Genomic DNA, 22,564 nt, shown 5'->3' on the forward strand with positions numbered 1-22,564 from the left:
AGAATCTTGCCTTACCACTGTTAACACTGACCTGAGGTTTAGGATACGAGGTGATAGGAGTTAACTATCATGCCAAGTTATCCACTTTATTCACTTATGAAGCTGAAATCCTTCTTCCATTCAGGTCGAAACTATCCCTGAACAAACACTTTTGCTGGCCACATCCTCCACACGTTGAAGTGTGAGGGAAGGCGGTATCCTACATTACAGCGAAAGAATACGGGCTTGCCGGATTTCTAGAGTAAATGAGTTCTTGTTGGTTCCCTTGTTGATCATGCCAATCTACATCATTGTTTCATTAGTGGATCCACCTCTGTCCCTTGTATGATTTGGTGTAAGTAATCAAACTGCAAAGATTTTTGAGTGATTATATCAAATCTGATTGTTAACAATTATGCTTTTGCTAATGGTTTTACAGTTCATTGCCAAGAAACGACTTGTAACAGAAGAGGCACATGTTCTGAATTAATTGATGGTTTTAAGTGCAGCTGTAACCAAGGTTACTATGGCGACAAGTGTGAAAATGGTAAGAGAAGACATGTATTCAAAACTATAATCCCAGTATCTCTTGAGGCAATGATTCTTCAGTGTATATTTCTCTGTGTTGATGGCAATTGGTAAAGGCAAGTAACTGGATTGAATCCGGTCCTATCTTCAGCTGGCACACATGTGCATACACACCTTGTATCACAGAGTGGGCACAGTGCTGCTGGGTTGGGAGTTAGAAGATTTAGATCTAGCAATGATGAAAGGACTTTTGTCCTGAGGTGCTTCACATTTGTTATTTATCGTTAATATAAATCTGTGAATAATTTTTAGCTTCTTTATATATTGTCACCGTTTTGTGCCGTGTCATAAAAACATAAGAAATAAAAGCAGGAGTCGGCCATCTGGCCCGTCGAGCCTGCCCCACCATTCAATAAGATCATGGACTCATCTCCACCTACCTGCCTTTCCCCCATAACCCTTAATTCCTCTACTATGCCAAAATCTATCCAACCTTGTCTTAAATATATTTGCTGAGGTAGCCTCCACTGCTTCCCTGGGCAGAGAATTCTACAGATTCACCACTCTCTGGGAGAAGTAGTTCCTCCTCATCTCCGCCCTAAATCTACTCCCCTGAATTTTGAAGCTATGTCCCCTAGTACTAGTTGTAGGAAACAACTTTCCTGCCTGTACCTTATTTTATCCCTCATATGACAATGGCAAAATGGTCTCATGACCATGATTGTTCTTGGCAAATCTTTTTACATAAGTGGTTTGCCTCTGTCTTCTCCTGGGCAGTGTCTTTACAAGCCGGGTGACCCCAGCCATGATCAATACTCTTCAGAAATTGTCTGCTTGGTGTCAATGGTCGCAGAACCAGGATTTGTGATCTGCACCGGCTGCTCATACGACCGTCCACCACCTGCTCCCATGGATTCACGTGACCCTGATTGGTAGGGGGATGGCTAATTAGGTGCTATACCTTACCCAATGGTGACCTGCAGGCTGGCGGAGGGAAGGAACGCATTACACCTCCTTTGGTAGAGATGTATTTCCAACCCAACACCCAGTTCCCATGTGTTGAAGCTTACAAATAAGCAATGGTTTCAATAGAAAGGGAGAAAGTAAGGAATATATAGTCAATAGCTTCATTTGTCTCATTGACCAGGGCATATAAGGTCTAAAGTTCATTTATTATCAAAGTAACAACCCCCATATTCCCCTCCCCCGCACCAAAAACAAAAACAAGAAGAATTGGGCGAGAAACACAGAATATAGCAAGTAGAGCTAAATCTAGAAGCAGAAATATGGTTCTTACTCTAAAAATTGTGGACAGCATATGACTGCAGCACTAGCACAACACTTTACTTTACCAGCGACCCCGGGTTCAATTCCTGCCACTGCCCGTAAGGAATTTGTACATTTTCCCTGTGACTGTGTGGGTTTCCACTGGGTGTTCCAGTTCCCTCCCACAGTCCAAAGATGTACTGGTGATTAGGTTAATTGGTCATTGTAAATTGTCCCGAGATTAGGCTAGGATTAAATCGAGGGATTGCTAGGCTACGTGGCTCGAAGGGGAGCTGGAGGAATCTCTGTGCATATGAGTGCTAAAGAACCAATTGCTTTTAATTACTCAAGTCAGGGCATGAAGGAATACAGAGAGGAGGCAAGAGAATGGGGCGGAGAGGGGAGATGGATCAGCCACGATGAAATGGCAGAGCAGACTCAATGAGGTTCGATTGATGATGCCGGGCTGTACTCACTGGAATTCAGAACAATAAGGGGGATATCATTGAAACCACATATCCTCGATAGAGAGGGAAAATGGATCAGCCATGATGAAGTGGCGGAGCAGAATGGCCTAATTCTACTCCTGTATCTTATTGCCTTATTTCGAAATTTGGCGATTAGAAGCTTTCAGAATAATTTTTGCATCGATGTGTTAGTTTAAGAATTTTACTTCTATAGGGAACAATGATGGTGAGTAACAAATCCACCACAATGGGTTAGATTAACCCTTATGGCATCAAGAGGGTCAGATTGACCATGGAGCATTTCTAGATAGGTTGACACAACATCAATGGCCAAAGGATCTGTACTGTGCTGTACTCTTCTGTCAAGTTCCAGTTAATTGTCATTCAACCATACACATTTATACAGCTAAATGAAACATTGTTCCTCTGCAAAACACAGCACATATAGTTGCACAGAGTGCATACAGTCACAAAATAATATTAGCACAAGTCCCTGAGTGGCATGGACTGAAGGTTGACAGGTTGATATAAAGTGCGAGGTGCACATGTACGTAGGACAGTATAATGTCACTGACACTATTATCATAAAACAAGCAGTCGTAGAAATGTGTGAAACAGCAGCAACAAAAGATGAAAAGTGACCAGTGCAGGATGAGAGCGCGGAGGAACATCAGAGACAGAAGCAAGAGGTTAGATATAGGAATATCAACAGACCATCGGTGGTGCGACTGAGTGGCACCCTGAGACAAATCATTCTCAGTGCAGAAGGACTCCGCCGACAGCGCTAATCGGGAGTCAGCATTAAATAATCATTGAACTCAGAAAGTCCATGCCAGTCACAATTATCTTGACAAGATTAAACAGAGAAGACAAGGACTTAACAGCTCTGGTTAAGACGAAATTAGAAAACACAGGAGCTCGAAAAACCCAGAAGTCCAATTGTCTATGGCAAGCTGCAGAGGCCCGCAAGGCTGTGAGAACATGCCCGTGAGTTGGGAAGTGGTGCGGAGGGAGCGTTAGGGCATTCAGACAGGGTGTACATGGGTGCTGGGTCTAGGTTCTATATCTGGATTAGATATATAGAACAGGCTAATCCTATGCAGTGCTCTAACACGAACACTTGCTGACAGACGTGGGTTCAATGTGAAAATTTGTACTGATGTCTCCGCAGAGAAATGCAAAGCAACAACCTGCAATGGAAGAGGCACGTGTTCTGAACTGCCTACTGGGCTCAGGTGCACATGTGACCAAGGTTTCTATGGAAACAATTGTGAAAACGGTAAGGCATGGAAAAGAAAAGACATAAAATATGTTCCCATTATGGCTGGATAACTGGTTGGAACACAATTCCATAAAGCTTAGTGGACTTTAGCTCCCATTTGCACATGGGCATTCTTCATCACCGACTCTGCTGAGTTACTGGGAGATCGTGTGAGTCTCTCAGATGAAGCTGGTTGGTGCCGCTCCAGACAGTCCATTCGCCCACACGGCCCAGCGGTGATTGGGACTCTGTCTCATTGATGTCCCTTTCTCTAGCTGCGAATTTCCTGCCTTTGATCTGACTAACCTGGCACATCCCGAAGATCCCAAAAGCACAATCGGCAGAGACTTTGCCTGTGTGAGGCAGTCAGTTTCAAACCACTGACTGAATGGAAGCTACAAATTCCACACTATTTTCTCTTTGTGACCATTGCCTTCATTCCAATTTAACATTGAACAGTACAGCACAGTACAGGCCCTTTGGCCCATGGTGTGCTGTTGGCCCTTTAACATATTCCAAACATAATTCAACCCTTCTCTTCTACGTGGCCCTCCATTTTTCTTTCATCCATATGCCTGTCTCAGAGTTTCTGAAATGCTGCTAAAGGATCTGGCTCTACCACCACCTCTGGTAGGTTGTTCCGTACACCCACCACTCTCTGTGTAAATAAACTATCCCTGACATCCCCCCTGTTCTTTGAAGTGTGGGAGAACTTTGAAGTCTTCTCCCAACACTTCAAAGTTATGCTCCTTATATTGGCCATGAGGCTGACTGGTGGCGCAATGGCATCAGCGCCGGACTCCGGAGCGAAGGTTCCCGAGTTCGAATCCAAGTCAGGCCACCCTCGAGCATGCTTTCTATCCGTGCCTGGTTAAGCATCGAGCTAGCCACTCGGCCTCATAAATAAAAAAAAAAAGGGTCGAGTCAGGAACGTTCTTACCATACCAGGTAGAGACCCGGTTAATCCGAAAGGAGACCAATCCTGACACCGCGCACCAGACATGAATGGCTGACGGTCTGGTGCAACAAGCTAAAAAATAATTGGCCATTTCCATCCTGGGAAAATGTCTTTGGCTTTCCACTCGATCTATACCTCTTGTACACCTATAACAAATTGCTTCTCATCCTCCTTCGCTCCAAAGAGAAAGGCCTTAGGTCTCTCAACCTATCTCCATAAAACATGCCCTCCAATGCAAGCAGCTTTCAGCTTACTTTACATTCACCAATAGTTTTAGTTCTTGCATATTTACTTAGGTTGTTGATTAGAGCAAGCAACATTACAAAGAGTCCCAGAATGGATAACAGGATTCATAAACTTCCATTTGTCTACCATCAGGCTTCTTGTTAATATTGTCTCTTGTAATCTACATGCTTTGAGGAACACTAATAAGCATTCCCTGCTTGGGTACATTTTGCTTTGTATTTCAATAGGTAGCTTCTATTCTGTGATTAATCTCATAAACTTTCCAGCCACCACGATACAAAAAAAATTTCAAAGTTCAAAATCTGAACTTTGAAGATGTTTGAAGCCTGCCTGCTCACAGCAACAACTTACAACTGATTAGGCCTGTTGTCCAGTAAGAAGCTGAGAGATTTACGGTCTTCCTGATGGGGGATGGAAGTGTTTAGGGACAGGATGTCCATAGTGAAGGTAAGGCAATGAAAGCCAGATAACTTTGATTATTGAGGTGTTGGAGAGAATCAACCTCCCTCTACCTTCTTATTCTGGCTCATGCTCCGTTCTTTCCCATACAGAAGGGTCTCAGCCCAAAGCATAGACTGTTTATTCATTTCCATAGATACTCCCTGACCTGCTGAGTTCCTCCAGCATTTTGTGCCCCTTGCTCGACAAATTACAATTCAAGTTCAAATTTATTGTCCTTCAACAATACACTTGTATACAGCTGAACAAAACATCGTTCCTCTGGGGCCAAGGTGCACAACACAGTAAATATAGTCACAGTACATAGAGTTACGATCCAGCACGCACAGTCACAAAATAATATCAGCAAAAGTCACTGAGTGTCATGGCCTGAAGACTGACAGGTTGATAGAAATTGCAAGGTATATAAGACATATAGGCCTCCGTTAGTCTCGATAGACCATGGATTTGCGCCTTGGAAAGTTTCCAGGGCACAAGCCTGGGCAGGGGTTTTTTTTAATGGAAGACCAGCAGTTGCCCAAGCTGCAAGTCTCCCCTCTCTATGCCACCGATATTGTCCGAGGGAAGGGCATATAAGACGTATATATATGACATGTATATAACCAGTATAATGTTACAGGTATGATAATAATAAAGTTGTATAAAAATGTGAAACAGCAGCAATAACAGATGAAAAATGACCAATGCAGGATGAGAGTGTGTCCGTGAGTTGGGAAGTGGTGCGGAGGGAGCATTAGGGCATTCAGACAGGGTGTACATGGGTGCTGGGCCTAGGTTTTATATCTGGATTAGATATACAGAACAGGCTAATCCTATGCAGTGCTCTAACACGAACACTTGCTGACTGACGTGGGTTCAATGTGAAAATTTGTACTGATGTCTCCGCAGAGAAATGCAAAGCAACAACCTGCAATGGAAGAGGCACGTGTTCTGAACTGCCTACTGGGCTCAGGTGCACATGTGACCAAGGTTTCTATGGAAACAATTGTGAAAACGGTAAGGCATGGAAAAGAAAAGACATAAAATATGTTCCCATTATGGTTGGATAACTGGTTGGAACACAATTCCATAAAGCTTAGTGGACTTTAGCTCCCATTTGTACACGGGCATTCTTCATCACCGACTCTGCTGAGTTACTGGGAGATCGTGTGAGTCTCTCAGATGAAGCTGGTTGGTGCCCCTCCAGACAGTCCATTCGCCCACACGGCCCAGCGGTGATTGGGACTCTGTCTCATTGATGTCCCTTTCTCTAGCTGCGAATTTCTTGCCTTTGCTCTGACTAACCTGGCACATCCCGTAGATCCCAAAAGCACAATCGGCAGAGACTTTGCCTGTGTGAGGCAGTCAGTTTCAAACCACTGACTGAATGGAAGCCACAAATCCCACACTATTTTCTCTTTGTAACCATTGCCTTCATTCCAATTTAGAACAGTGAACAGTACAGTTCAGTACAGGCCCTTCTGCCCACGGTGTACTACTGACCCTTTAGCTTACTCTGAGGTCAATTTCACCAATCCCATGCACATAGCCCTCCACTGTTCATTCATTCATGTACCGATCCAAGAGTCTTTAAGTTGTCCCTAATGTATCTGCTTCTACCACGACTTCTTGGCAGCATGTTCCATACACCCACCACTCTCTGTGTAAAAAATCTATCCTTGACATTGCCCCCCCCCCCCATCCTTTCTTCCCAACACCTCCAAGATATGCCTTTATATTAATCATTTCCACCCTGGGAAAAAGTTTCTGGCTGTCCACTCGACCTATACCTCTTATCATCTTGTACACCTCTATCAAGTCACCTCTCATTCTTCACTCCACAGAGAAAAGCCTTAGCTCTCCCAACCTATGCTCATAAGACATGCTACCTAATCCAAGCAACTTCCTGGTTAATTTACACCAATGGTTTTAGTTTTTACATATTTATTTAGGTTGTTGATTAGAGCTACCAATATTCCAAGAGGCCCAGTATGGATTCATATACTTCAAATTGAATATCAACAGGCTTTTTGCTAGTGTTGTAATTTATGTCCACAAGGGAATGCTGCCAAGCATTCTTTACTTGAGTAACACATTTTTCTTTGTATTTCAATAGGTAGATACTATTCTGTGATTTGTCCCTATATTTTTAAGCCTCACCTGCCTCTATACCCCCTCCTTCACTATCACTCAGGGCTCCAAACAGTTCTTCCAGGTCAGGTGACACTTCACCAAGTCTGATGAGGTCATCTACTGTATCTGGTTCTCCCATTGTGGCCTCTTGTATAGTGGTGAGACCCGACCTAGATTGGGAGACCATTTCGTCGAGTGTTTTCACCATAAAATCTTGCTCTTCTGATGGCCAGCCGTTTCAATTTTACTTCTCATTCCCATTCCAATGTGTCAGTCCATGGTCTCCTCTACTGTCACGATGAGTCCACACTGAGGTTGGAGGAGCAACACCTTATATTCCGTCTGGGTAGCCTCCAACCTGATGGCATGAACATCGATTTCTCAATCCTCCAGTAATTACTCTGCGTCCTTTCCTTCATGATTCTCCATTCTTGTTTCTCTCTCACACATTTTCTTCTTACCTGTCCATCACCTCTCTCTGGTGCTCCTCTCCCTTCCCTTTCTTCCATGGTCTTCTGTCCTCCTATCAGATTTCCCTGTCTCCAGCCCTTTATCTCTTCAACCAATCAACTTCCCAGCTCTTTTCTTCACTTCTGTCCCCTCTTCCAATTTCACCTCTCACCTACCACCTTGTACTTCTTCTCCTGCCCCAATCTTCTTATTCTGACTTCTCCCCTTCCTTTCCAGTCCCAATAAATGGTCTTGGTTCGAAGTGTTGACTGTTTATTCCCATCTATAGATGCTGCCTGACCTGCTGAGCTCCTCCAGCACACTGTGTGTATTACACTACATTTCCAGCGTCCACAGTAACGCTTGTTTCTAAACTTTGAAACCTACCTGGTTATAGCAAAAACATTTGCAAGCGTAGGATTACAAAATTAATCTTTAAGCGCTCTGCATTCATGACAAGAATAACTTTGCATTTCACTTCACTGATGACGGTTTGTTAACCTCTGGGTCTAAGGTCTTAATATGAGTAATTGGGATGAGCATACACAGGTACAAAAAGTAACGTGTTGATATTGGGCTGTCAGAAACAATAACTATGATCCTATGCGTCATTAGACCCTGGATTGAAATCAAGAAACAAAATCATCATTTGAACACATCAGTAAACAGGATGTGGCTCAATGCTTGGGGTGCAACCTTTGGATGTGACTTTAAAACAAGATTCTGTTTACTTGCTTGTGTGGGTGTGAAAGGTTCCATGACACACATTCATGGAAAAGAAGAGGAATTCTCCTTCATTTTCTGGCCATCATCAGTTCCTTTCTCAGTCCAGTATGGTGGTGTAATGACTGGCGTAACAATTTACAGCAACAGGATTTGGGTTCAATTCCTGCCACTGTCTGTAAGGAGTCTGTATGTTCTCCCCGTGACCAAGTGGGTTTCCTCTGGGTGCTCTGGTTTCCTCCCACAGTCCAAAGATACACAGGCTAGTAGGTGAATTGTTCACATTAGTATGATTGGGTGGCATGGCTTGTTGTCCCAGAATAGCTTGTTACCACACTATATCTCAAAATAAATAAAACAAAATGAAAATTTACTTTTATGTTGCTATCTTTTCTATAATATCAATGGTAATTACACTTTAAACAGTTCAATCAGCCACAAAATTCTTTGGGTCCAAATAAAAGCTTCCTTATAAAGACAACTCCTTTTTCTTTGCTTTTTTTCCAGTTACTGTGTGTCCAGGTTTTACTAAACCAAACAATAGCCAAGTTAAATGCGAAGACTTGCACGGAGAGAACCACTTCCAGTCTGTGTGCACCTTTACCTGTGAACCGGGGTTTATTTTGAATGGAACCATTTCAACTACATGCCAAGCATCTGGTGTTTGGACGGCTCACAACACAGTCTGTCAAGGTCAGTGTGTTGGTCTGTTTAGCCAGCCTGTGGCATTTGGTGAAGTGAATTTACCTGTTTCTCCAGTGTAAGAATATGGTGGCATGATTGCACCACGGTTAGCAGATCCCTACAACATCTAGGCCATGCCATCTTCTTGCTGCTAATATTGGGCGGGAGTTGCAAAGACCTGAAGTCCCACCTCATTGTGGTCCGTAAGGAGTTTGTGTGTTCTTCCCGTGCCCGTGTGGGTTTCCTCCAGGTTCTCCAATTCCACCCACATTCCAAAGAGGTACGGGTTAGGGTTAGTGAGTTTTGGGCACATTGTTTTGGTGCTGGAAGTGTGTTGACACTTGTGGGCTGCCACCAGCACAATCCACACTGATTTGATTTGATGCAGATTATGCATTTGACTATATGTTTGGATGTACATGTGAAAAATTAAGCTGATCATTAAGTTCTATTAATAATATTTTTGTATAGTTAATAAAACTGTATCATTACCAGCACAGCCTTGTAGGTGTCTGTAAAGTTAAACATCAGACCTGGCACAAATCTCCTGACTACTGAATAGTAGTAAACCCTGCTTTCCTATATGTTTCTGAGACCTTTTCTACCTACTGTGGAAGTGGAACTGGAATTAGTTTATTAATCTCACACGTTTTGCATATTCAACCAAAATGCTGGAAGAACTTGGCAAGTCAGTTAGCATCTATGTAGGGGAATAAGCAATCGATGTTTTGGGCCAAGACCAGTCTCAACCTGAAACTTTGATTGTTTATTACCCTTCATAGACGCTGCCTGGCTTGCTGAGTTCCTCCACCATTTTGTGTCTGTTGCTCCAGATTTTCAGCATCTGCAGAATGTGCAGAAGACAACACACTATGCAAATACAAAAGAAGAAATAATGATAATGCATAAGTAAGCAACACGAGATGGAGAGATCTTGAAAGTGAGTACATTGGTTGTGAGAACATATCAGTGATGGGGCAAGTGAAGTTGAATGAAGTTATCCCCTTTGGTTCAAATGCCTGATAGTTGAGGGGTAGTAATTGTTCCTGAACCTGGTGGTGAGAGTCCTGAGGCTCCTGTACCTTCTTCCTGATGGCAGCAGTGAGAAGAGAGAATGTTCTGTGGTGGTAGGGGTCCCTGATGGTGAATGCTGCTTTCCTGCGACAGCGCTCTGTGTAAATGTGCTCAATGGTTGGGAGGGCTTTACCCATTACTTTTGGTAAGGTTTTCGATTCAAGGGCATTGTTGTTTCCATACCAAGCTGTGATGTAGCCAGTCAATATACTCTCCACTACACACCTATAGAAGTTGGTCAAAGTTCTGAATGTCATGCTGAATCTTCGTAAGGAAGTAGAGGCACAGCTGTGCTTTCTCTCACTCACCTACATAAGAGGCAATTTACAGTGGCTACCAACCCACAGATGATCGAGAGGAAACTGGAGTACCTGAAGAAAACAGATGCAGTCACAGAGAGAATATCGTCATTCTCACTGTAATCTGTAACCATCTGGAAGAAGGTACAGGAGCCCTAGATCCCACACCACCAGGTGCAGGAACAGTTATTACCCTTCAACTATCAGGCTCCTGAACCAACGTGGTTAATTTCACTCACCCCAACACTGAACTGATTCCATAACCTATTGACTCACTTTCATGGACTCTACAACTCATATTCTCAATATTTGTACCTATTTATTTATTATTATTACTATGATTTTTTTTCTTTTTTGTGTTTGCACCATTTGCTGTCTTTTCCACATTGGCTGTTTGCCTGTCCCTGTGTGCAATTTTTCACTGATTCCGTTGTGTGATTTTGTCTTTACTGTGAATGCCTGTAAGAATGTGAAGCTCAGGGCAGTAGAGGGTGACATATGTGTTCTTCGATAGTACACTTACTTGGATCTTTTAACTTTGAATGTACAAACTTCACACAGACAGTATCTTCAGTGTCAGTATGAGCAGGGACAAAGAAAAAGGAGAGAAAGTCTGCAGAGGCTGGAAATCCGAGCAACACACAACAAAGTGCTGGGGGAGCTCAGCAGGCCAGGCAGCATCTATGGAAAAGATTACAGTCGACTTTTCGGGCTGAGACACTCCATCAGGACTGCTGAAAGGTCTCGGCCCAAAACGTCAACTGTACTCTCTTCGATAGATGCTGCCTGGCCTGCTGAGTTCCTCCTGCACTTTGTGTGAGTTGTTTCAAAGAAAAATGATCAACTTTGTTCACCATATACATTTACACCTGTTAGGAATTTGCTGTTGTGCCTTGGCAACAAAAATCAACAATTACACAGACTAAAGAATTATATAAAATATAGTTAGAAGTACAAAATGTGTATAAATGCATAAATGCCACCATGTATTTACAATGTAAAGAGTGTTATAAGAAGTGGATTAAAGTGTTTATAGTGTAGTGCAGTGACGGGGTAATAGAGGGGGGTGGGGAGGGGATAACTAGAATGGTTGATCAGATGAACTGCCTGGGGAAGAAACTTTTAATTTGGTATGAAGTTTTTGTTTTAATAGCCCTATAGTGCTTTGCAGAAGAGAGCTTTTGGAAAAACCCATTTGGTGGGTGGGTAATGATATTTCCTGCTGACTTCTTTTATTCTGGACACATTCAAATCCTGCAGTCTGAAAAGCTAAAATGATACTCACTGAATTTAAGAAGTGATGCTTGGCACAGCTTCATTGATGTTAAACAATTGCAAAGCACTTAATCTCCAAGCCTTCAAAACTCATGCCACATCTGGAGTATTACCTACAGTTCTGGTCATCCCATTACCGGAAGGACAAAGAAGCTTTGGAAAAGGTGCAGGAGAGTTTTACCGGGATGTTGCCTGGATTAGAGGGAATGAGCTATAACGAGAGGCTGGATAAACTTGTGTTGTTTCCTTTGGATGGGCCGAGGTTGAAGGGAGATCTGATAAAGGTTTATACGATTATGGAAGGCCTGGACAGAGTAGACAGATAATATTGTTTTGCTTGGATTCAAATATCTAATACCAGTGGGCATACACTTAGGGTGGGAGGGGGTAAGTCAAAGGAAATGTGAATGACAAGTTTACACAAAGTGGTGGGTACCTGGGGTGGTTATTGAGGCAAATACTTCAGGGACTTATAAGAGACATTTAGATAGGCATGTGAATATGAGCAAGATGAAAGAATATGAACATTGTGTAGACAGAAGGATTAGTTTGATTACTAATTGAATTGGTTGGGCACAACATTGTGGGCTGAAGGACCTGTTCCTGTGCTGTACTGTCTATGTTTGATGTCCCATGTTATATGTTCTTCAATGCAAGTACAATCAAGAAATAGGTATGACCATCCTTGTGGAGTTCCATGCTTTTCTCAAATTTCACCATCGAGAGCGGAAAATGATCTTGGTGCCTGCTTGTAAAGCCAAATGAAAGTAGCAGTTTAGTAGGATTCTGTCTGGTTTTCAGTTTAACAATCCACGTTGTAAAAAAAAACCCAACATGATCCCTACACCTAGAAGTGAAACCTGAAGTGAAAAGACAGTTTTAGGGGGTTTCCTTAAATAGACACTTGCCCACCGAGTAAAGCAATGACATCAGTATATTTCAGTGCCCTCTATTCATGAACTAGTTTCGATCCAACCAGTGAGGATTCAGGAGCTGAAGTAAGTTCAGGTTTCATTGTTATTCTGTAGTACGCATGTATACAGCTAGATGAGAGCAAGGTGCAATACGCAGCACATATAGTTACGATAGCACACGCAGTCACAAAAAATAATATTGGCACAAGTCCCTGTGTGTCACGGCCTATAGGTTGATGGTGTATGGGATGTTGTCCTGGAGCCACGTTTCTGCGAGAACAAGCCATAGCAGTTCCTTATCTTGTGCTGGATCTGCACAGACAAAGGCAATCCCGCTTGACTTCCAGGGAGCAAACACTGGAGGATAGCAGTGACGGAGAGCCAGCTTTCAGGGGCCAGCCCCCAACCCAGAGCGGATTCCAGACTTGAGTTAGAAACTTGAACTTGATAAATTAACTTGACACTTACATTAAGTTCCAGGGGCAGTGTTTCACTCTCAGAGATGCTGTCTTTTGAATGCTGCAAGTTAGTTTTTCAATGTGCCTGTGCATACGACAATAAACCTGACCTTGTCATTGATTCAGCCGTGTTGAATTGACGGGTTCTTCTTCTTAAGCCGATCACACCTGCTGGGGCATAGACCACAGACACAGCCCACCAGAGTTCCCACCACAGATTGGCTCTGCTTGCACCACATTCTGCAAGTCTTCCAGGAATCAGATCTTTGGAGATTCTGCTAGTGTTTCAGTAGCCCTGGGTTCTTACAGGATGGTATTGATAGCCCCCATGCCCAACCCTCCTCCTCTTGCTGCCGGGCTTGGGACCGTCCATGGCAGAGATGGGAATTGGCTGTGCCTTTTCCTATACAATAGCAGTGGCGACTCTACAAAGGGTGGGATATCCTAGTGGCCATTTTAATTCTACTTCCCATTCCCAACCCAACATGCCCTCCTCTATTGCCATGATGAGATTATACTCGGGTTTGAGCAGCAACATCTCAGATTTTGTTTGGGTAGCCCCCAACCCGATGGCATGAATATAAATTTCTCTAACGTCTGCAAATTTCTCCTGCTCCCCTTTTCTCTTTTTCCATTACTAATTCTTGCTCCTCTATTGCCTCTTCTATTCTCCTCACCTGCCCATCACCTCCCTCTGATGTCTCTCCTCTTTCTCTTTCTCCCATGGTCCACTATCCTCTCCTATCAGATTCCTTCTTCTTCAGACCTTCACCTCTTCCGCCTATCACCTCCCAGCTTCTTACTTTGAGCCTCCTTCCCCCACTCACCAACCTTCCATCTCATCTGGTCTCACCTATCACCTTGTACTCCTTCTCCTCGCCCATCACCCTACTCTGGCATTTCCTCTTTGCCGCCATCTTGAGGCACTGTCTCTTGGAGACATCCTTGACAGTGGGGAGGGTTGCTGGATCACAGTGCTTTTAGCAGCAGGGACACAGGCTGTACTCTCTGCCTGGGACCTCCTACAGCATGGACTTGCTTAGCTTTGATGATCTTTGGGGCTGTGTGGTTTGATATGAACACGTTTCATCCTGAGCCCCCATCTTTGCAACCCATCGCTCAGCTCCGCAGTGAGAATCCTTCAATATTTTCCATGATTCCCAATGGGAAGGGAAAGCAGAGGTGATTTCTACCAGCACCCCTCACTGGGGAACTGCTTAGGCCATGTTTTTTTGGCAGCAGACAGCACGGAGACCACACGAATGATTCTTTTATAGGTAGTTTTACCGTTATTGCAATTTTTTTTCCTGAGCTTTCCCAACGAGGCATGGCATTGAGCATAACACGCCAAATAAGGGTGATCTCCAAATTCCACGTGCCTGTCCGTTATCACAAGGAGCCAACCACAAAGGAAAATGGAGTTGAAAATCTAATGTTTTAAAAAGTTCTTCTTTAGAGATACAGAGTGGAGTAAGCCCTTCCAGCCTTTCAAGCTGCACGTCCCAGCAACCCCGACTTAATGCCAACTTAATCAGAGGACAATTTACAATGACTAATGAACCTGCCAGGTATGTGATTGGACTGAGGGAGGAAGCCAGAATACCCGGAGAAAACTCACGCATTCTGCGGGGACTCCTTAAGGAGGAGGCCGGGATTGAAATCCAGCTTCCAAGAGGACCACTACCTTATCATAGTTAGGAGGCCTGTGTGTCTCAGTGACCCAGGGAGTTATGTTGACCGGAGTCAGGGCTTTATGCTTTGCCTCTTCGCAGGGTCACCCATGCCAAATCGGTCAAAGGGTAGAGGCCTGACTAAGAGTGGTCCACCAGTCCTCCAGGTTTTGGGGGGGGCGGGGGTTCAGCTCAGGACTAACAACCCTGACTGTTAAAACAAAACTGTTACGGAAACAGCAACAAAGATTCCTTCTACTTCCGAGTGCATCGATATTCCTGAGTCTCCACCCGAGACTTGCACGACTAACAGTAGTGAAAACTGAGAGGAAGCTACTGACACGATGAAGGAAGCTGCGAACACTGCCAGAGAGGGAGGACTTTCATTGCTGCCCTAAACACCAGTGGTGTAACAGGCAATCTATCTATCTATCTGAAACGTAAGCTCACCACTCTCACCACTATGCTACCATGATGCCCCACTGTGCCAGGGCAGAAAATCCTCTGAAATCTGACTGTCCTCCCTCAGAGGCTAAGCTAGTGCACTGGCTGGAAAATTCATTTGCCGAACGCGGTGGTGGTGGGGGGGGACAGAGTAGCGGTTAGCGTAAACGCTTTACAGCTGACCAGGATTCAATTCCTGCCGCTGTCTGTAAGGAGTCTGCAAGTTCTCCCCTGACCGTGTGGGTTTTGTCTGGGAGCCCGGGTCTCCCTCCACACTCCAAAGACATAGAGTTAGGATTAGTGAGTTGTGGACCCAGCTTCTCCTCGACACAAACTAGCACATTTCACCTTATGTTTTGATCTATATGTGACAAATAAAGCCAATTTAAGCTCAGAATCAAGTTTAACATCACTGAAATGTCATGAAATTTGTTGTTTTGCGGCAGCAGTACTTTGCAATGCATATTGTAATTTACAATTTATTAAGAAATACATATGTAATTAAATAAGTTGTACAAAAGAGAACAAAAAAAGAAAATATTAATGTAGTGTACATGGGCTCTTTGTCTATTCAGAAATGTGATGGTAGTGGGGAAGGAGCTGTACCTAAAAAGGTTGAGTGTGTGTCTTCAAGTTCCTGTACCTCCTCCTCGATGGTAGTGATGAGAAGAGGGTAGCTCTGAGTGATGGGGGACCTTAATGACAGATGCCACCTTTCTGAGGCATCACTTTTTGAAGGAGCCCTTGATACTGGGGAGGATGAGCTGGCTGAGTTTACAACCTCCTGCAGCTTTCTCTGATTCTGTGCAGGGATCCCTTGATACCAGATGGTGATGCAACCAGTTAGAATGCTCTCCGTGGTACATCTGTAGAAATTTGTGAGTGATCTAATCTATTGTTGTTTCCTATGCTGTGGATCTCCAGATGCTGTCAATTACCACAATCCAATCCTCATCATTATTCCTGTGGCAGGAGCAGCACTTCTTTTAATAATACCAGTGATCGTTTGGAGATGCAGGAGAAACCATAAAGGTAACTTACGTTGAAACCATAATCACCAGTGTTCAGAAGACTCCTTAGTTAGTCCCTCAAGTTGAGTCTGACCAGGTTATACTTACTGTGCATTGCAAACCCTGACCTGTGGTACGCTAAACCCTCAACTTGTCAGTTTCCCGACAGAAGGGTGATGTTAACGTCATCCTCAATATTTCCATCATATTGAAGCCTTCAGATTTAATTGCCAGCAGGTAAGTACTTCTGGAAGGTCCATGGAGAGGAAGCTGGAATGGTTTAGGGAGTGGGATCTTGATAGCTGCAAGGTTCATCGTCTGCTCATCTTGCAGGGCTCCAGTGTCTGCGAATCCATGAGTCCTGTGGAAACAGAAGACCAAAGACCACAAGGCATAGGAGCAGAATTAGGCCATTTGGCCCATTGAGTCTGCTCCGCCATTCAATTATGGCTGATCCTTTCTTTCCCCCGCCTCAGCCCCAGTTCCCAGCCTTCTCCCCGTAACCTTAGATGCCGTGTCCAATCAAGAACCTATCAATCTCTGCCTTAAATACACCCAACGACCCGGCCTCCACAGCTGCCTGTGGTAACAAATTCCACAAATTCACCACTCTGAAATGGGGTGAAAGGATTGAGTTTGTGTGTGTTGGCAGGAGGGAGGGAAGGAGGGGGCTTGTTTCACTGTTGTTGTTTTGGGTTTTCTGTTCCATTGTGTTCCGTGTGATTCTGCTGAACATGTTGGGCACGCAATGTTAGCGTGGGAACGCGTGGCGACGTGTGTGGGCTGCCCCCAGCACATATTGGGTGCGTTGGTTGTTAAGGCAAACAACTCCTTTCACCGTATTTTTGACGTACACATGACAAATAAATCCACCATTATGTAAAGTCACATCACCTCAGCTTTGTGTGTCTGCCGGAACCTGGTATCCCTTCACCCTCTTACTTACTGAGAATCTTCCTTAAAGATATTCAAAGTCTTTGAGTTTCTAAAGCTCATATTTAACTTTGACAAGTGTCAAGTGCAGCATTTTGCGAAGTTAAGTTGGGGAGAAGCTGTACCATAAATGGCAGGGCCCTGGAGATTGTTGTAGAACAGAGAGGCGTAGAGATACTTTTCTGAAAGTGGAGATGCAGGTGAAGAATCAGTCAGGGTACTGACCACAAAAGTCAGGATGAAATGTTGCAACTGTAAGTAATATTGATGAGAATGCATTTGGAGTACAGTGTGCAGTCCTGGTCACCCAGCGGCAGGAAGGATGTGCACCCCCTTTGACAGGATGTTGTCAGACTGAGGAATAAGTTATAAGGAGAGTGGATGAGCTGATAACAGGGGGTGACCTAGAGGGTAAGGTGAATTGTCACAATCTTTTCCCCAGGAAAGTGGAATCTAAAACAGGAGCTTTAAGGTGAGATGGGAAAGGTTTAAAGGAGATCTGAGGGGAAAGATTTTCACACAAGGAATGATGAATATGTTAAATGATTTGCTGGATGAAGTGGTAGAGGTGGGTACAATTACAATGTTGACGGGTACAAGGATTGGAAACGTACTGTGCAAAATTCTTAGGCACATACAGTATGTATGTCTTCACAGTTATCAAATAACACTTAATACTACAGATCTGAGTACTCTTACTTCTGTTTCCCAACCACCAATATACAGTACCGTCCAAGTGCCTTAGGCACCCTAGCTATATACAGTATATGTATCTAAGACTTTTGCACAGGACTCACAGGACTGTATATATGTGCCTAAGACTTTTGTGCCTAAGACTGTATGTGGTTCTGTCACAGATGGTGAAGGTCCTTAATGAAAATGCTACCTTCTTGAGGCATCGCCTATTAACAAGATATGTTTGTTGGGACTCTGGAGGAAGGACAAAGGCAGAATCTATGGCAAATTTTAGAAATATCAATAATTATGGGAAAGAAGTTTGGGAGTTATAGGTGAGTTAGTGTAATCGGGTTGGGACAAGGTGCAGGAAGCAGACATTCTGAAAAATAGTTATTGTTGCCACGAGATGATCCTCAGAATAATAATTTCCTTTGTTTTTCACTTACTTTAGAACAAGCCGACACCACCAATGACCTGTGAGTATTGAAAACATCTCCAGCCTTTGTTTCTTCATGGTTGCAAGCAATTCAATGATGGTAAAATGACTGGGACTTCTGTAACAGTGTCAGATAACTTTAGACAGAAACAAAAGGAATGTATCACTGGGTTAAAAATTATCAGAATAAATTCTTCCTTTGCTGTATTTGGAAGAAATCAGGTGCTTTAAAAACACTGACATTAATGGAACCCCGGAACACACACAAAATGCTGGAGAAGCTCAGCAGGTCAGGCAGCATCTATGGAGATGAATAACCATTCGGGACTGGAAAGGAAGGGGGCAAAAGCTAGATTAAGAAGGTGGGGGAGGGGAAGGAGTACAAGCTGGCAGGTGAGGGGGGAAGGTGGGTGGGTGGCTGGGGGGGGGAGATGAAATGAGAAGCTGGGAGGTGAGAGGTGGAAGAGGTAAAGGGCTGAAGGAGAATGAATTTGATAGGAGAGGTCAGTGGAACATGGGAGAAAGGGAAGGAGGAAGGACACCAAAGGGAGGTGATGGGCAGGTGAGGAGAAGAGGAGGGGTAATAGATGAGCCATATGGGGAATGGAAGAAGAGAGGAGGGGAAAGGGGGGAGAAATCGATGTTCATGCCATCAGGTTGGAAGCTTTTCAGATGGATTGTGAGGTGTTGCTCCTTCAACCAGACAGTGGCCTCATCGTGACTGTAGAGGAGGCCATGGCCCGACCTGTCAGAACGAGGATGGGAATTGGAATAGAAAGTAGAATCAAAATGGAGCCAAGTTTCAAATTTGCTTTCCCACCAATTTCTGTGGCAAATATAACGTAGTCCGGCTACTAAGGTTAAATGTCCAGAGGCTTTTTGCAAAATGAGATAATCGAGCAGTTTTTGGGTCATTGATAAACAAATTTATAAGCTGTACAGGGAAAAGCTGGGTTTGGAGAGTAAGGTCACAGATCTGTCTGCTAAATGGCATACCCTTGCTCCATATTGTTAGGGATGGAATGGTAATGCACTCAAAGACTTAACAGAAGAGATAAACAGATAGTGTTAATCTCCCTCGATGATGAATATATTTACAGGGGGCCATTTGTGGCCTCATTCAGACCAGGGTGGGGGGTGAGGAAGAAAGAGCAGCTATTTATAAATACTAGAGTTTTTAATTTTTTTTATTAGTTTTTCAAAACATTTTACAAATTAAAAACCCCAAATCCCAATGAGGAATATTAAAACAGTGCAAAATTAAGCATACAATAACAATATGCTACAAAGGAAGAGAATTTAACAAAAAAGCACCTAAATTAAAGACAAGTAAGCTTAGTGTCCTCCCCAAGCCCCACAACACAAGAGAAAACAACAGCAACTCCAGACCAACCACAACACAATATAAAGAGTATAAACCAGGACAGCCAAACTCCCAGACTGTGAATACACTCAGCAACAGAGGATAATAATGCCTTCTACCAGAGAGAAAAAAAAAGGGAGCTGAAAGCAAGGGACCGAAAAGAAAAAAAGTCAAGAGGAAGGTTTTGAAAGTACTCGATAAAAGGTCCCCAGACCTTATGGAACTTTAGATCCGAATTAAGAACTGAATAATGGATTTTTTCGAGGTCCAAGCAGGCCATAATGTCGTTAAGCCATTGAGCGTGCGTGGGCGGGGCAACATCTCTCCATCTGAGGAGGATCAAGCGTCTAGCCAGGAGAGAGGCAAAGGATAATATTCAGCATTTGGTCGGACCCAGACATAAATCTGTAATACTAGAGTTTTAATCACAATTGTGTGAGGCAATGCCAGGGGGGAAATAAAAGGAATATTTCTGTGAGGAATGGTCAGTGGTGGAGTAGAAGTGAAATAAAAATCTTAATCCTTTAAGAGTGAACATCATTCACCTTCTCTGCAGGTAGGGTTAGGAGAGAGCGGTGTGTGGGGAGGGAAAAAGAGTTGTGCAGAGGTGAAAGATTTGGTGAGCTGTTGGATTAATTGACAAAGAGAACTCTTAATGGATGGTGTTTGAAAATTAAGAAATTTTTAAATGATGGAAGTGTTCAAAGTTTCAAAGTAAATTTATTATCAAAGTACATATGTAAATATCACCATATTCTACCTTGAGATTCATTTTCTTGAAGGCATTCTCAGTAATACAATAGAACCAATGCAAAGTGACACATAAAGTAAAATGACAAACAACCCAATGTGCAAAAGAAGACTATGCAAATATAAAACAACAATAATAATAATAAACATATAATATTGAGAAGATGAGTTGTAGAGTGCTTGAAAGTGAGTCCATAGGTTGTGGAATCAGTTTAGTGTTGAGATGAGTGAAGTTCAGGATCCTGATGGTCGTGGGGTAATAACTGTTCCTGAATGTGGTGGTGTGGACCCTAAGGCTCCTGATGGCAGTGGTGAGAAGAGAGCATGGCATAGATGGCTGGGGTCCCGGATGATTGATTATTCTTTCCTGTGGCATGCTCTTTGTAGACATAATCACTGGTGGCGAGGATATTACCTCTGATGATTTGCCTGTGTGTTTGCATTAGATTAAATGAATTTCCTAACCTGTTCATTTACTTTTTCTAAGAAATAAATGAACTTATCTTTACAATTCACTTCTAGTTCAACTCCACAGGAGACAGCAGAAGTTTATTGCGTGATACCACACAATGACATGTATATCAACACTGACATCGCTCAGCGGGACTTGAAATAGTGACATCATTCAACAGAAATCTGTCAGTTTCTCGTGTTGAAATTTGTGGTATTAAATCAAATTGTGTCTTTAAAATGAATGTTAAACTACTTTTTACAGCTGTTTGTATTTACCTCAGTCTTTATTTGATAGAGAGGGCAACCCAGTTAAACTTTGCTAATGTTAAAGTTGGGAACTTTCTTAGGAATATGACGAGCATTTGTTAATTTTGCTAGTAGTAATTTGCAGGCCATGATTTGGAATGAAATAGGAAGAAAATACTGGAAATAAATATGGAGAATATTTAAGGGAAATGTTGATTGGAAAGGAAGAGGGAAGAATCCTGAATGAGAAGGCAGGGGGAGGGGAAGGAGTACAATCCAGTAGGTGATAGGTGAGATCCGGGTGAGGGGGAAGGTGGGTGGGTGGGGTGAGAGGATAAAGCAAGAAGCTGGGAGTTGATAGGTGGAACAGGTAAAGGGCTGAAGAAGAAGGAATTTGATAGGAAAGGACAATGGACCATGCAAGAGAGGGAAGGAGGAGGGAGGTGATGGACAGCTGAGGAGAAGAGAAGGGTAACCATAATGGGGAATGAGAGGAGTGAGAGGGGAGAACTTACCAGAAGTTGGAGAGATCAATGTTCATGCAATCAGGTTGAAGACTACGCAAGTGGAACATGAAGTGTTTCTCCTCCAACCCAAGTTTGGCTTTGTCATGTAGCAGAGATGTCCCCCTACCTCTCCAGTCCTGAAGATGGATCTCAGCCAGAAATGTCACCTCTTTATTCCTCTCCGTAGATGCTGCCTGACTTGATGAGTCCCTCCAGTATTTCCAGCAACTGCAGAATCTCTTTATGAACTGCCTTGATGTCAGACTGGAAAACTAGCTCATGCATCAGAGACAAAACTATCTACCAAATGTCTCACCCTTCCGTTAGTGACTTGTACTGGGAACTGTCCATGCAGGGTGACTGGAAGGGAACATCCCACAGCATAAATTATGAATGGCAACACACAGGACACAGAGAATGGTGATTGTTGCCCGTGGAATTCAATCAGTTTCCTTTATTCTGCTTCTAAATAAATAAGACGAAGGAATGATACTCAAAAACTTTGAGCAAAAAGGGGAAAAAGATGAGTGGGTAAGAAAGAAATAATTGAAATCAACCATTTATACTCTCGGGAAGAAATAGAGACGTCCATGATATTGACACAGGATTGAACCACAGTTGTTTGACTCATTAATCTACAACTTGTTAATGTATGAGGAGCTTATGATGGCTCTGGGCCTGTACTCACTAGAGTTCAGAAGAATGAGAGGGAATCTCATTTAAACCTATAGAATATTGGAAGGCCTACATAGATGAGTTGGGGTTCCTTTAGATTGTGTTGGCTGGGGGTGGGAGAGGGGTGACTGTGGGGACAAGCGCTCACTACCTATTAAATGCTTCCAATAGTATGCATCTTAGATAGCCTCTGACAACCAAGTCCAGCTCCTGGCCTTCACATGCGGTTTAGCTTCTAAGCCTGGGG

At 43.4% G+C, this 22,564-nt stretch overlaps 1 protein-coding gene across 1 annotated transcript in view; it reads left to right on the forward strand.

Annotated features, from left to right (window-relative positions):
• Positions 1 to 21,425, forward strand: part of LOC132405780 (E-selectin-like) — a 24,441-nt gene extending 3,016 nt beyond the window's left edge. Inside the window, exons 3-9 of the mRNA XM_059990789.1 lie at positions 419 to 526; positions 3,412 to 3,519; positions 6,053 to 6,160; positions 8,957 to 9,142; positions 16,192 to 16,299; positions 18,340 to 18,364; positions 20,960 to 21,425. Of these exons, the coding sequence (XP_059846772.1) occupies positions 419 to 526; positions 3,412 to 3,519; positions 6,053 to 6,160; positions 8,957 to 9,142; positions 16,192 to 16,299; positions 18,340 to 18,364; positions 20,960 to 21,053 (737 nt within the window). The 3' untranslated portion in view covers positions 21,054 to 21,425. The remainder of the gene's footprint in view (positions 1 to 418; positions 527 to 3,411; positions 3,520 to 6,052; positions 6,161 to 8,956; positions 9,143 to 16,191; positions 16,300 to 18,339; positions 18,365 to 20,959) is intronic.
• Positions 21,426 to 22,564: the final 1,139 nt, after the last annotated feature.

The sequence above is a fragment of the Hypanus sabinus genome, chromosome 16 (assembly GCF_030144855.1).
Source record: "Hypanus sabinus isolate sHypSab1 chromosome 16, sHypSab1.hap1, whole genome shotgun sequence".
In the NCBI taxonomy this organism is placed as follows: Eukaryota; Metazoa; Chordata; class Chondrichthyes; order Myliobatiformes; family Dasyatidae; genus Hypanus; species Hypanus sabinus.